Below are 15,629 nucleotides of genomic sequence, written 5' to 3'. Positions count from 1 at the left end.
TCTCCACTCCTTTCTCTCTCTGTCTCTCTCACCCTCTCCCTTATTCATCAGCTGTACTTTGAGACCCTGCAAGGTCAGCGGTGAGATTACGGGTCTCGTGGAATGTGCTTTCTCCTCGCAGCACAGAACGTCTTTGCGGGAACAAGGCGAGAGCCATTCTTCCCCCCCCCCCCCCCCCCCTTCCCCGAGAGCTGCATGTAAAGCACAAAGCCAACAGCGAAACGAAAACGGTTTACAGTGACCTTGAGAAACGTCGGAACCGAGGGACACCGTTACGGAACAAATCTGTACAGAGGAGGAGGAAATAGGCGTTACTGAGGAAGTCAGTGCTTGTATCTTGGTGACTAACATCAGGGTCCATTGCATTACAGCTCACAGAGAAAGGCGGTGCTTCATGGTGTTAACAGTCAGGTTGGACAGGCTGATCTCCAGTTCCACCAACAGTAGAACAGTAAAGGCTCAAGGGTTTCCATGCATACCTCATGACCCCGCATTTAAAATTTGGCATAGCAAATACATCCAGCCATTTTCAGACCCCATAAATCCAGTGTTAATGACTACCAGTCCCAGAGTTAGTAAGTGTGTTGAACTGAGAAGCAGACCTTCTTATGCATCGAGAGCAAGCTTCCAAAGAATTCTGACAAGTAAGGTACATGCATATATTAAGAAACCTTGCGACCAAAAAAAAAAGGCTAGGGGCACAGGGATTAATCCAAACCTAATTCTAAAAGGTTACTCAGATAAGACAAACGTGAGGCAGAAAATGAGAATGAGTTCGATACCAAATTCTATATTGCATACTATATCATATATACCTCCACAGCACACTGTGGAAATTAAATGTACCAGTGTGTATGACGGAAAAAAAGCCCTGGGGCAGTCACGTTTATAATGGGCACCAGCTCACTTACTGCAGTATCGACGCGGGTCCCTGAATCTCCCGTCATCCCGCCGTTATTCTTGGGGGTGCCTTGGGCACTGGCAGGAATGCCGGGAAGAGGTGCACCATGGGAATCACCCTTTGCTGCACTCCTGTGGGAAACACAATCTGATCAGTTTGCTGTCTGTCGCATCATGTCCATATCAACTCTGCAGGTTGAGAGCGATCGAGCTGATAAATGACTTTGTCCTTCTTCGATCCTCCCGGCTTCTCGCTACACCATAACGGCTGAAATAACCTCTCGCTATCTCTCTGTCTCAGGATGCCTTCAAGTGATAAATGTTTCCAACTAGTCTTGATAAAAATCTGCTGGTTACAATTTGCGCTAGTATATCAATTTATTGGAGGAGAGGTAATGATATAGTTTCCCCAGCCAGGGAAACCTCAGGACTACAGATGTGAGGCATGGATCGAGTCGAGCCAACTGGTTTGGTGGCTTTTGCTTGCTCAACCCAACGAGTTCAATCACTTAATTTTAATGGTGTCTCAAACAGGCTGCTGCTGTTGTTTTATTTCCCTTTCAAAAGAAAAGCATTATACCTAGAGGCCCTCTGAGAATCATGTTCTAGTAACACTATTAACACCAGGTAGGATCTGGTCATAGCAACAATTAGAACGGTGAGCATCAGGGGACAAACATTAACCAGTTTAAAGATCTCCTCTGCAACAGTCAATATTTTCATTTTAAAAGGTCCTACCCTGCCTTCTATATTATTGTTTACTAGTATCTATTCAGCAGGGGTAGACATTAATAGAGAACAGCAAGAAGGTAATGAACATAATATCAGTACACAATTTCTATAAAGGGTTGAATACAGTTATCCATATGGAAAGTTATTTTTTATCTAGGTTATTGCATTTGGCAACCAACAATCATGTTAGCTGGTCATATCAGTTGTTTGTGACATGGGCGACAATGTCGTCTACCAGGAAAACAATGCTTACCTGTTCAGGAGCTCCTTCATAAACAGATCTTTCCCAACGCAGGATGTGGAATGCTGGATCTGATTCGTCAGCTGTCCCACCTGGATGCTGCAGCGATCCATTATCAAGCTAAGCTTATCGCTGCTCTCTGTGGCAGCCTGCTCCAGGCCGTCTTTGCGTTGCGTCTCATTTTTTCTCTTCTCTTTCTTTTTATCGGGTTTGGGCTGCTTGCCGCCTCCCAGCACTGACCCCATCTTCAGCTCCTTCTTTTCCTCTTTTCCCTTGGCTCCGTCCACCTTCTTGCTGCCCATGGCTGGTAGCTTGGTCTTCCGGAAGCCAAACCAGTTGGCCAGGGACGAGCTGGACTTCTGCTTGGGCTCGGGTGCCTGGGACCTGTCCTGCACCTGGCCCTTCTGCACGTTCTCTTGTATTCCCATCATCACTTTCTCCTCGATGGTACAGGTAGTAGGGCTGGCGAGTTTCTCCGCCCCCTCTGTTGCCTTTGCCTGGCCCTGTTTCAGGCCGCTCTTCATCGGCAACCTTCCTGCCGTGCCCTCTGCCAGCAAGCTGGGGCTGCAGACCGGAGAGTGCGGCGACTCGGACTGAGGCTGGCGAGAGCTCTTGAGACCAAACCGGTCAGTGAGGGACAGGCTCCTGCCCGCCTTCTGGGGTGCCAAACCGCAGGCTTCACCTCTGGGCATGGCTCGGGCCGTGTCGACTTTGGGGACTGTTTTGGTGGCAGCTTTGCCAGGTGCACCAGTTGGGCTGCTGTAGTTGCTGGAGGCCCCAGGTTGACCTGCGCGACTGAAGGCGGAAAGGGGCGAGGTCTCCCCCAGTCCAGCGGCAGGTTTCAGCTGGAAGCCATCGCTTAGCGAACTCTGTCGGGTGAGTGAGTTCCCCCTCTCACCTGTGTTGGTGATGATCTGTGTCCGGATCTTCCCAGGCCCATCTGACACCCCAATGTTGGGCCTCTCCATGTAGTTTGTGCTAAAGCTCTGGCTACGTGCTTTGGCCCCGTTCATCCCCAGGGCGGGCTTTAAGTGGGGCTTAGTCGTAACAGAAATTGAGCGCTTGAACAGCCTGCTCCCGCCATCCAGTCGCTCGCAGGCTACATTGTGTTCACTGACCAGAGTTGATAGTGGCTCCTGTTCCATGGAGCCAGAATGAGTTTCGGGTTTCCCTTCAGGTTTGGAACACCCTCCTGCTGCCTCGGGGCCAAAGGGAGTTAGCGGATCAGGAGTGGCAGGCATAGAAGTCCCTTTGAAGGCTGTGGGAACATGCTCTTTCTCTTGCTTAGCCGAAGCCAAAGTGCTCTCTTTCTGGGTGGGTGGGGACTTGACCAGGGCCTTGAACCCCATCGGGATACGAGTCACCTTGGCAACTCTCTCTGCAGAGTTCTGTGGGCTGACCCTGAGACCGGAATAGCTGGGAGCCACTTGCAACGTTTGCACGTGTGGTTCCAGGGTACATGGTGTCTGCCCCTGCAGGGTTGTAGGCAGGCTGCCGGATGTTTTTTGCAGCATTGGGTGCCCGCCGTCCCGCTCCGGCCCCACCTTCTTACCGCTAAGTGTGCTCTGCAGGGAGGAGCCCTTCTGCAGGATGTTTTTTGAACCTTTGGCACCAGACTCATGGGGGTCTGCGGTATGCCCTGTGGCCAGGGAAGGGTGGAAGAGTTTTATGGGACCCCGCTTTGGGGACCCCCTTGTGGGAGTCTGAGGCAAGGCAGCAGGGGACTTCTGCTGGTGGTGTCCACAGCTGTCCATCTGTTTCTGGGGAGTGGGCTCCAAGCTGTGGCTTTGGTCTGAGTCAGCGACATCTTGGGCCTTAAGTGCAGTCAGCGGATGGTGGGGGTGTGTCTGGGAAACGGGGGGGTTTCCCCTCACAGTGCTGGCCACTGGGGGGTGGATCCCAGCCTTGGGTGCCTGAGGTGAGCCATCATAGTTTGGTCTAATGAGCAGGGAGGTGGTGCGGCCGGGAGGTGGAGGTGGGGAGGGGGACCTCACCTCCGGTTGTGGCCCATCCCGAGTCGGCTGCTCCCCAATGTCCATGTGCTCCAGGTGCCTCCTGGGTAGGACTGGGGACCCTGGAATGTTGGAGGAGGGGCTTTTGGCCCAGTCAGTCCTGCTGGGTAGCCGGGAGCTGGCTTGAGCAGCTTTGGAGCTCTGGGAGCACCCACCACTGCCACCACCTCCTGGAGCTTTGATGAAGCGGGACAGTTTGACTGGCGGGGAGGAGGGTGAGTGCTCCTGGCCCAAGGGGGCAGAGGGGGTCTCTGCCATGGGGCCCTTCGCCACCTTCACCGGCGACCCCCTCCCCCGGCCAGGAATCTTGCTGAAGTTAGTCTTCGAGGTATAGATGCTGTGCATGGGAGGGACAGAGTGGACTTTCTGGGCACGGCTGTGGGGGGTCTTTATTAGCTTCTGCTGAGGGGGCATGGGGGCCTGCAAATGCTGTGAGTTGTAGGCAGACCCCTCCCCAACATCAGTTTTGGTCACCGTGTCTTGGGATTGGAGATTGGCGGGATTTTCAGGGGACTCTAGGACAGAATAGTTCCTGGTGTTGCCCTGTGAGCCGGGTGCCTCCTGGGGCACTAGCTCGGTGTACTCGGTGGCAGGGGAGCTGCTCACAGGGACGATGGGTTGGGGGGCACACTGTGAGCTGAGCTCTATGGGCTCCCCATTTGCATCACAAACGGCAGCAATGGACTCCTCTGACTGTGCGCTCTTGGCGGCTGTCTGCTGCCAGAGCAGGCTGAGGGGCCGGGGCCTGCTGTCAGCCGAACGCGCCCTGCCGTAGCTCCGTTTCTCGCACCGGGGGTCTGCCGGGCACCTGCCGTCCCTCTCCGGCCGCTCACAGCCGTCACCGTAGCTGTCCGCTTCATCTGTGTCTGAGAGGCGGAGCGAGGCACGGTCAGCCTCCGAGGGACTCACCTCAAAGGGCAGTGGGAAGGAGCCGGGGGCAGCCCGAGTCCTCCCGTCATACAGGAAGCCACCGACACCAGTGGGAACAAGCTTCTCGGGCTGCTCCTTGGAGTCATAGGCAGTGGCTTGGGGGTGCTGGGCCACATCTCCGCCCCCCGAACCCCCCTCCCAGCTGCACAGGCTGTCGGAAAGGCTGTGGGTCAGCCTCTTGGAGTACGTCCAGCGGTCCCGACCCGGGGGGGCACGTGACGACTCGTCGTCCGCATCGTCCGAATCATAGGAAAACTTCCTGCCGCCTGCCGAGCCCGCGCCTGCCCCTGCGGGCGTGCCCGTGGCCGGGACTTTGGGGGCCCCCTGGCCCCTGCACTTGAGGCCCAGGGAATAAATGCCCTCGTTGGAGTTCATGCAGTCCTTGTAACCCGACTTGGAGATTAAGGGGGGTGCCTCCTTGGGCCGGTGCCTCTGCAGCCTCTTCAGGCCCTCCAGGATGTGACACTCCTTCCTCCGGGTGGGGGGCTGCTCCTCGGGCGGGGCACAGATGTTGCTGGGAGTGGAAGACCCCAGGGTGCCCCTCTTCTCCCAGGTCAGGGAAGACTGCGGAGCAGAGGCAGGGAGAGAGTTACACACCTGCTGGCTTCAGTCACCAAAAATGCAGCATGTAATTCAATCCTAAATGACAACCTGATTACCCTCATGAGCATAACAGTAGTTGGGAAACAGACTGCGGTTCAGCTGTGGTGAGCCAGGATGGCGTCCTGGCCCATTCCCAATCCCCAATCCCATTCCCCCACCCTACTCTTTCCAACTGTAATTGTAGAGCTGGTTTTAAAGATTGAAATGAATAATTTGACAGTCTGTTGCATCATCTGAAATCACGCCAGAGAGAGAGAGAGAGAGAGAGAGAGAAAGAGAGAGAGAGAATAAGCCTGGTAACATGAACTACCCAATGCTTAGCAGTAACGTTGAATTTTTTCAAATTGTCTCTCCACAAGCATCACGGTGGCAATGCTAATGTGTCAGGTTCACCCTTCAGGAGGGACTGGGAACCTCAGAAATCTGCCAATTAATCTTCAGCTGAAGTAATAAAGCACCGGGGGAAGAGGGGAGGAAGAAAAGGGACGTGTGTGGTGGACGAGTGCAGTGGCTGGTGTGGTGCAGTGAATAAGGAAAAGGGATCATAACCCCCGCGGTTGCAGGTTCCATTCATGGGTTATTGCGCTTCTGCACCGTGGAGCTGTGTAATTGTGCAATAATAAAATATGTAAAGATTTCAATAATTATGATTTTAATAATTTATCAAATTAGATTTCTATAATAAATAATGTTCTGAATTCAAATTTGTTTTAAAAATTAAACATTTTTTCAGGCGAGATGGGTGGTGCAATCCACAGGGCAGCCAACTTCTCACACAGCAGGACCTGCCCCTATACACAAAAGGTTCAGCCCCTTTACATAAAAGGACCAACCCCTTTACAGAGAAGGACCAGGCCGTTCAGCGAACCAAGCAGGTTTTCTCAGTGGAGATTTGTCTATATAAGATCTCACAGGCTAAGCACAGATGCTGGTGCCTAGTTATTGTTATAACAAGCACTGTGTTCAGATAAAGCCAATAGCCAGTGTGTCATTTGTGACATCTAAAATGCCTTTGAATATGAAGCTACATAGCTCATTCAGAGTGCGCCACCCGTATCAAAGGGGAGTGAATATAAATTCTCTCCTGCATTCGCCATGGCATCACATTGCACATGCTTCAGTACGTAATGCCTGTGTGGTTGTCTGTTAATTGAATCCACTGAAACTTTTTTCCCTAATTAGTGGACACAGATAAATCCTTCTTGATTTACATTCCAGGAGAGCCCTGTTAGATCCCACTGTTGAATTTAACAGACTGTTAAACAAACAGGTCAGTTCAGATTTCCGAAAAGGGGTGTTTTCAAAAAGGATAAAAGGTAAGGAGGAGTAATAGTGTGAGACTGAATAAGATAGAGGTAGAACATAAAATAAAAGAGAATATGAGGAAAATAGTGACAGAGAATTAAAAAGAAAAAAGCTTGAGCATGAGGGAGACACAGAAAGGGGTAAAAAAAGGATGAGAGAAAGGAAAGGAAGAGATAATTGAAAAAAAAAAAACAGAAAAGAGTAGAGAGGAACCCCAGTGGTGGGCACAATAAGTGAGCAGGCAGTTGCCAGCTTGCAAAAGAAAGACAAAAAAAGAGAAATGCACAAAACCCACGAGAGGAAGACAGAAAGACGCGAGGGAAACCGAGCTGGGAGCGGGGGACAGCGGACGAGCCGCAGCGTTACCGGCTTGCCCTCGTTCCAGGTGCAGGAGCTGTTGGAGAAGTCGCTGCAGGCGCTGGAGATGGACAGCTCGCTGCTGCTGCAGCTGCTCCTGGGATAGGCCGCCAGCGGCACCGTCACGCTCAGCTGGCCCAGGCACTTTCCCGCAGGAAGTCCCGCCTTCCCGTTCAACTGGGAGTCCTGCCAACGCACAGACACACACACGCTGTTAAATCTGGCGGGGGACTGTCCGTTCCCACCGGACCACAGATGTAGCAGATGCCCAAACAGTATTACTGTACAAAAACAGTGCCAACTATTTCATTTAGCAGCTGGTACCGCCATGTATCTGTGTTATGTGCGCATGTCGCATGTAATTCTTACATCTGTACTGACCACAAGATCTGTAATCCCAGTAGCTGACTACAGAGGCAACCCTTAACCCAAACCGCAACACAAAATAATTTAGTCTCAACCGCAAAGCTTATCTCAATGCAAAATGCCAACCCCAAACCTATAATTAGACTCAATGCCAAACAAATTCCTTACCTCAATACGAAACGTCAACCCCAAACCCAACATTAACCTCAATGCTGAAACCAACCCTGACCACAAGGCAAAACGGCAATCCCAAATCTAAAATTAGCCTCAATGCCAACCAAAACCCTTACCCCAATGCAAAACGCCAACCCCAAACCCAACATTAACCTTAAAGCTAACCTCGGCCCCTACACATCCGCTTTAATCAATCTGTGCTCCAGTTAAGCAGTACAGTACTTTTTGTAGCTCCCAAGTAATTATAATGCATTTACAGATGAACTATATGATGAATATACTTTATTGACAGTGTGTCCGAGTTGCCTGCGAATGCGATGTACTCTGAGAATAAGACTTGAGTTCCTTTCCCGGTCATTCATTAGCCAAAGAAAGGCTGCATAAATGTACCAGATGGAGGGGGAACTATTACAGAATGGTCACTGTAATTTTCCCTTCACCTTATACAGGACAAAGGACCGGGTTCAAGTGTGTTCTGGGAACACTGGCATTTATGCATAATTGGAAAATTCCTGCGAAACTTAGCTCTGCTTGTGGTACATTCATACACAGTGCAGTTCATATTGGCAGTTCCTCTACACAATTTCATATTTTTACAGCATAAAAAAGACCTCTCCTTCCTGCATTATATGTCCTCCTCTAATTTCAAACCTTTTTGTTGCATCACAGTTCATTTTTTCAGGGCCTTTCGTTTGGAATGGGAACTCTTAGGGCAGAGGGGGAAAAAAACAGTAAAAATAGCAAGCCCTTCAAGGCTAATCGGTGGAAATTTCAAGGGAGCATTTTAGCAATGTCAAATACAGATTTGGGTGGGATGGATGCCCGGCAGCAGCCGGCTCCAGCACAGAGAGTGAGGGTAACGGTAGCGGCGTAGCGGTCTCTGGGAACACTGCAGTGGCGCGGCAGCTTACAATTAACTGGACTCCTCTCCGCAAGGCCGCCTGCGGCTGGGTCTCATATCTGCGTTTACACCCTGCTTTTAGGGTGGTGGGAGCCAGCTGGGGGGGGGGGGGGGGGGTCCATCAAAATAACCCCCGACAGCAGAGAAGGAGCTGTGATTGGACAGCTGGTGGAGAGGGGTGGGGGGGGGGGGGGGGGGTCAGCCAGATTAGGGTTATGTGCGAGGTCACTCGGGGTGAGCAACACCATCGCTAAACGTGCTGCTCATTCGCTCATTCCCTGTATGCTCTAACAGCTGCTTCCTCACCCATCCGCACATTTAGCCAAAGGCGCTTCGGCAGGGTTTTCCCAGCACTACCCAGCAATGCTCCCCTCTCGCTGTTCAGGATCACGCGCAAATGGCATGCGCCACTGTTTCAGATCCGTTTGTGAAAGGCAGACAGGTGCACACTTACAGTGAGGACACTGCCAGATTGTTTACTGCTGGATCGATGGCGAACAGCTTACACTCCGGCGAGAAGACTGCTAACAGTAATCTCCATGCTCTTTCTGCCACAATCACTGGGCAGTGTGGCGTAATCTTCAATCTGCACCGTAACAACAGCTCGGCTGGGGCACTGCTGCTGTAAACTTGGGCAAGGTACACATCCCCAAAATGTGTAAAAAAAAAAGTGGCAGCAACCACTGTTGGTGTGTGTGTGTGTGTTCGTGTGCATGCATGTAGGCAGATTTAGGGAGATTTAACACAAACAGTGGTGTGAAATTGTAATATTACAATAGACGTAGCACTGGTAATTCAGTTAAGACAGCTGAAAGAAAGTGCATGCCAACACAGATGTCCTGTATCAACATTGCACTGTATGTGTGATTCCATGATGCCAGTTATTTCCATATTAAAAACCCCAGCAAATCCTAGAGAACGAGGCCAGGCGAGTGCACGACTAATGTTAAATGTAAGAAATGCAAGATGAAAATCTACTTGTCTCGGTCTGCTAAGAGTATAGTGGTTTTAAAAAGAAAATTGAAACATTAATTCCACCCTGCCGCAGCTAAGAAAAAAGCCTGGCTTTTTTTTTTGAGAAAGAAGCAAATGAACGGCAGTCTGTCAGAAGCCAGGGCAGTGGAACAGCTTTCCGCTGCATAGGAATCGATATGGAAGTTACAGCACTTGCACACTCCCATAAAAAAACAACCCCCACAGTCTCTGTGGGTTGCTCCTGCTTTTAATTGTTTTTTTTAATTTCTTGAGGAATAGAGCTTCTCATTGCCATTGATAATTTAAAAGAAACTAAAATGAGAGAAAACAGGCAGAGTTGCAGTTTTAAAGTAAAAGTGAGGATGATCTCTTTGATTTGGCAGGCGTGCGATACGGCTGCTCTTGTAGTGCTGTCTCTCTGTACCCCTGCCCTGGTCTTCTCTGACTGGAGTCACAGCAGTGATGCGGACTAATTTCAGAGCGCATTCAGGACTGGCGGGACCCTGCAGCCCAGTCAAGGTAGATTAACTCAGAACCTCGGCCGAGGCCCATGCTGGGAGAGCGCGCAATGGCAGCCCAACCGCTGGCAGCCCTGTCAGAGACGGCTCTTTATATAAAAGCTGTTCAGACGAAGCCCGATTCTTCTGGCCGTCAGAGCCGGATGGCTGAGTTTACTGCGGCTTATTGACACTCTAGCGCTAGCGCCTGGAAGCGTGGTAATTACACTCGGGGAAGCAGATCTGGGGTGAATGCGGCGAGCTCCAAGCTCAGATGTGAGAGGTGGCCGGTCGACGCTCTTTACTGGGCTGGGCTTGACATTCCACTCTGTTGTTAAGCCAGTCAGAGAGCCCAGATTCCATTACACTCTGTAATTCAGGACCGTAAATAGAGTTCTGCCTTTTAAACCTGACCATGGGGTGAAAGGACGGGCTTTCTGCAGCTTTGCGTTTTCATTCGCCAGAACAATTTCAGCAGACGGTTGCCCGAAAGCGAGAAGAAAAATCACATCAGAATGCATACTGTGTACTTTCTTCTTCCGCTGGCCAGCTGAGGAATCAAATGCAATACCTAATACCACAAAACAGGGCCCCTCTTTTACAATGAATTAATGAGGGCATTTAATTTTATATGATTTCTGTGTTCCCGTATTGGCTGGCTAGGTGTACAGTGTGAACCTTGATTATGCTGTTTCAAAACCTGCACAACAGTGCAAGGCTTGGTAACATCACTGAATCAGAAGATTCAGTAACGGGACATTCAGTCAGCTTTAAGCCATAGTACACTGGCTTCCAAAATACTTTTATTAGCTCACTTGCTATCACCACAACATAATATGCACGACCCTTTACTCCCTCTCCCTATTGGGTTTAAAGATTGCATTCATTTTTCAAAAGTTCATGCATAATATATCATAAATGTCCAATGAGTATAAAGCTACAATATCCTCTCCTCCGTCTTAGGTTGAGCCGTAATCAATACTCCCCTGTTGCAGGAATATGACGAGCATATCTTTTTTCCTTACTCTTGGCCCCTAAGGCGATGCAGCATGGGATTGAATTTCAGTGCAGCAGGGACATTAAAAAAAAGAAATTTGGTGCCCTTCTTCAGTTAAGATAAACTGACCAAGATCGTGTCAGGACAGAGGACGAACAGCAAAGACATTTTTTCATGCACTAACATGTTCTCTTATGTATTTATCCCTGTTCATCCATGAATTTAGGGAGGTGAATTCTCACGTGTGGGGGCGAGTCCGCGTTCCGAGGCAGCAGGAAGCTCTTGCTCCTCTCCGGCTCCAGGGACAGGTCCCCCAAAGACAGGCCCATGATTTTCGAGTGGAGCTTCTGAAAAAGAGGAGATATGCAAACCATGGGAGTCAGCCGTGTGAGCAGCAGGGATCCATCCGCCCTGAGCTGAAGAGCCCCGCCCAATAAGACGCACGTCCACATTCTCCCAAAAACATCAAAAGCCAGAGGAAGCACCCCCATGCAAGCTCTGAATCCTTTTCATTTTCATTTAGCGTTTAGCAGACACTCCTGAAGAAAGAAGTGCAAAGATCAGGGATCAAAGTGCAGCAATTCCCCAGAGGAGGAACGTTTAGTCCCAAGAGATACAACAAATGCAAAGTTCTAACCAAGCCAGTGCAGACTGAGACCAGCAACCTACAGTACAAGACCTCCCTTTGCTAAGGCCCAGGGAGGGAGGGTTTCAGTCATCAGGGCTATGCAGGTTGATTGACAGCTGCAGCCTGAATGGCCATTGGCTGCAAATGAACAATCAGTGCGGCTCAGCCAATGGAGTGGAGAATGGGCAGCAGCTGCGGCTGAGGGACGTGCTCTGGAGGGGGACGGGCATGTGTCTGAACCCCCAGTGCAGCATTGGAGCAGATCTACAGTACAAATCGGACTGACTGGGTATTTTAAATTAGGAGACAAATTGTGGATAAATTCTTGGATATTAAGAATTTCACAAAAACAATTCAGCAGCATCATTAAAATATATTGAGTAATCAATGAAAAAAATGCTTCACATTTTTGTAATCATCTTTCATCCACAACTGTAGTGTATATCTTTTCAAAAATCCAATCTATTGTCACGCTCTTAGGCATTTGTAAGCAAAGCCTCATTATACCGGTCCATGCAAATTTCAATTCCTGATATTGAGAGGCCCAAAATTCCTGTAAAATTAAAATGGACTCAAACAGCCATTTTAAAAGTGACCTTTTTTTAACAGCTGAGAACAGAGGCCCAATAAGGGTCTTCCTCCATAGCTTAAAGACTCAAAGTCATTAATGTCATCTGTTAGGAATAATTAATGTGAATGGAAAATAATTTCATTGGGGAGCTGGGGACTCGGCTGATTTTTTTCCTCGGTCATTAATATTCACCCATGACTTTATACTCTGTTCCGTTCTTTATTTTTTTAGTGCGCTGGGGAAGGATGCTTAACTGAATGCATTTCCTCCTATTAATCTGTGAGCTAATTACCTCTGCGTTTTTCCGAGTGGTCTTGTTGGATCTCTACAAATGTGCTACAATAAGACACTAGATTTATGACACGAGTCCCCACAGAGGGCAACTTTAATGCCGGCTCGGGGACCCCGTTCTCTCGCTTTCATATCTATCGCGCGCCGAAAGATCTTTAGCACACAATAAGCCCGTTACATTTCTGCAATACTCATTAAAAAAAAATCCTTTTTTTTGCCTGGGTATGCAGGCCGAAAAGATGAATTTCGTGTGTTATATTGCAGGGGATGAAATAAGTGAATGTCACCTTGAGTGACTGTGGTGCTGCCATTAAAGCCCACTGCCGCAGTGGCGTGTGGGGCCGAGCTGGGGGGCACACAGCGCATGTGACTACCTAACACAGCCCTTTAACCTCCTCCCCTGGACTCCTTCAAATATTTATTTCCTACTAGCCTTCTCGTTAAGACTAGCTAAGAGCCATTCGTTTGCGGCATTAGGCAAATACATCAGCCCTTATTGGCCAGGGTATTTTTAGTAAAGCATAAGCCCCTGCGTTACAGCAAGAACATTTAATATACTCCAGGGCACTGGATTACTCCTGGAAAGGGGAAAGGCCATGGTAAGATATCTGCAGGGTTTCAGACATTCATATAATTGATGACTCAAATGGGATGGACCCTGGGACAGATCCTGCTACGTGGGGAGCCTGAAATGTCTGAGGCTGGGGACGCGGTTCCTCTGCTCAAAACGCCCTGCCGGCTCCATGTGCAGCAGCTCCACCCCCCGCTGAAACAGGCCATTAAAGGGATCAGTCATCTGCTTAACGACTGTTACCACCCTTACACAGAGCAGAGCCTCACAGTCCGGCGCCCTGCGCATCACACCTGGCCGTTTCCCTGAGGCAGTTCAGGGGGCGTTCCTCCAGACGATACGCCAGTGGAGACAGCCCCGCCCAAAACCACACCCACTCCAGGGTGCCGATGACGCTCCAGTGAATGAGCCTCGTCAGCTTTGAGGAATGATTCGGATCCACGCGGTGTCCTCAGACACGGTTCTTTTTCGCGGCGCTCTGAGAGGATTAAATCATCAGGACCGCAGTCGAACGTCCGCTGCATGCCGGCGCGGTTGCGGTATTGCGGTGAGGTGAATGCCGGCTAACTAGGTGAATCCACTGGCAGTTCGGAAACCGTCCTTAGGTTCTGTGGTTGGTTGGTTGCTGATGACAAGTCTTGACAGGCAGGCGGGTGATGTGATTTGGGCCTAAGAAGAATCTCAGCTTTTTATTACAACAACTGCTACATATGTCAGCTGATTTCAACAATGTTATCAGGGGGTTTTAACACACACACACACACACACACTTTGAAATCTTTGTAATGATCAGGGAATCTAGAAATGTGTGGAAAGGCCAAAGTCACACAGATAGCCTCTTTTAAAACAGATCAAGAGCCTCATCTTATAACATCTTATACAAGAGTGAACTATTCTCATAAACACTGGACTGAATGCTACGTAAAAGCAGCCAAGGGTCAAGGCTCAAAAAGAGTATGGCTGAGCTTTCCTGAATGGCTAGCTTGAGTTAATAGACATTCTGTGAATAGTCCAACTCATTGTATATATGCATTATTTTTGTGCAGAATTGTGTAGAATTATATGCATTCTAAAACACAGAATTTTCTGTCTCATTTTCCTTACATTCATTTTTTATACAACCATTTTTTCCCAGAATCTTCTTTTCACAAATCGACTTCTGAAAGTTCTCTATCATTAGAATTATGATTGCTGTAATTATATAAACGTTTTTCCGTAATTATTTTTTAACCTTTTGTCATAATTTTTTTTATAGAATTGTAACACGCAGACAGTGCGTGCTTTAAATATATCCTTTGTTTTATTCTATATTATCTATGTTATTACTTTTGAAAAAGGGTGATGCTGAATGCTTGCTACCATAACACTTCTTTCTGGAAACAGCCATGGCTGAGACCTGCTGAAGTGGGCACACTGCGTCTGTAAGAGAGCCGAGGCCGCTGTAGTTCTCTCTGCCCCTGGGCAATGCCAGTCTGACCGCGATGGACTGATGGCATCACTCACACTGAACATGTTTAGGATATAACAGGAAGCATGCGGGAGTTAGCAGCTCTCACAATAGTGCTCTCTCCTGAATAAATAAATAAATAAATAAATAATAAGCTAATTTTTTATGATTTTGGCTTTAACTGACATGAGGTAAAGAGATAAAGGGGGGATAAATTCAGTCAAACTGAGATTAAGAAATGCTTATTCTCCCCTGTAACACCCCCTCAGAGACAGTAACTCACTGCCCACACTTAGCCTTTGGACACAGTCTGGAACAAGCAAAGCCAGCGTGGCCTTGTGGAGGAGGGAGGCAGTGCCTCCTGTTCCATCATTAAAAAGACACGGTTTGGGCCCCCTGTGCTCCAAATCCCAGACAGGAATGTGCTTTAAGGCTCCAGAAATGGGGGCTGTGGGTTCAAATCCTGGAGGGAATATAGTGTCAGCAGCGTCGGAAGAAGGGATTTTAAAATGTGTGGAACAAAACAAGGGAAATAATAACAATAACAGCAGAAACACTTTCTTCTTCTTCTTCTTCTTCTTCTTCTTCTTCTGCCTCCAGACCTTCTTGAGAGGCATCAATTGTAAAGCGCTTTGGATAAAAGCGCTATATAAATGCAGTCCATTTACCATCTTCTTCTTCTTCTTCTTATTATTATTATTATTATTATTATTAATAATATATGTTGCTGTCTGTTCAATATCATGGGGAACCAGAACTTGGTGAATGCACGGTAGCTCTTGAATAATCATGCTGTGCCTATTGGCAGAAATACTGATTGATGCCGGCGGTAACAGAATTGGAGGCAGCGGATCAATTCTCATGATTAGTTCCGTTCTCACCCCTGCCATGATCATTTCATCACATAGCCTGCTGCTATCAGAGGCTGCCTCGTCGCGTTACTGCCAGCGAGACACCACTCTCCTCTAACACGCAAGGAATGGTCCACAACTCCCCAAAAAATGATTTATTTTATAAGTATGCATAACTCCATGCATGTAATGCAAATCATTTATAAAAATGAAAGTTCTTTTGACAACAAAATATACTTTTTTCCACAATTTAAAAAAAATGAAACCTAAGAACTGAAAC

At 48.6% G+C, this 15,629-nt stretch overlaps 1 protein-coding gene across 6 annotated transcripts in view; it reads right to left on the bottom strand.

Annotated features, from left to right (window-relative positions):
* The window catches only part of LOC118214273 (nck-associated protein 5-like), a 195,553-nt gene that overhangs the window by 28,207 nt on the left and 151,717 nt on the right, over positions 1-15,629 (bottom strand). For all 6 annotated transcript variants that reach the window (XR_004762603.1, XM_035394118.1, XM_035394117.1 and 3 more), the window contains 4 exons: positions 11,233-11,337; positions 7,090-7,266; positions 1,886-5,379; positions 912-1,032 (listed from right to left, as the gene is read on the bottom strand). Coding sequence is in view for 5 of the 6 variants with exons in the window: in XM_035394118.1 (XP_035250009.1) it covers positions 912-1,032; positions 1,886-5,379; positions 7,090-7,266; positions 11,233-11,337 (3,897 nt within the window). In the remaining variant the exon portion in view is untranslated. The remainder of the gene's footprint in view (positions 1-911; positions 1,033-1,885; positions 5,380-7,089; positions 7,267-11,232; positions 11,338-15,629) is intronic.

This window comes from Anguilla anguilla, chromosome 15 (genome assembly GCF_013347855.1).
Source record: "Anguilla anguilla isolate fAngAng1 chromosome 15, fAngAng1.pri, whole genome shotgun sequence".
Lineage (NCBI taxonomy): Eukaryota > Metazoa > Chordata > Actinopteri > Anguilliformes > Anguillidae > Anguilla > Anguilla anguilla.
This window is presented reverse-complemented; position numbering and strand designations above follow the sequence as displayed.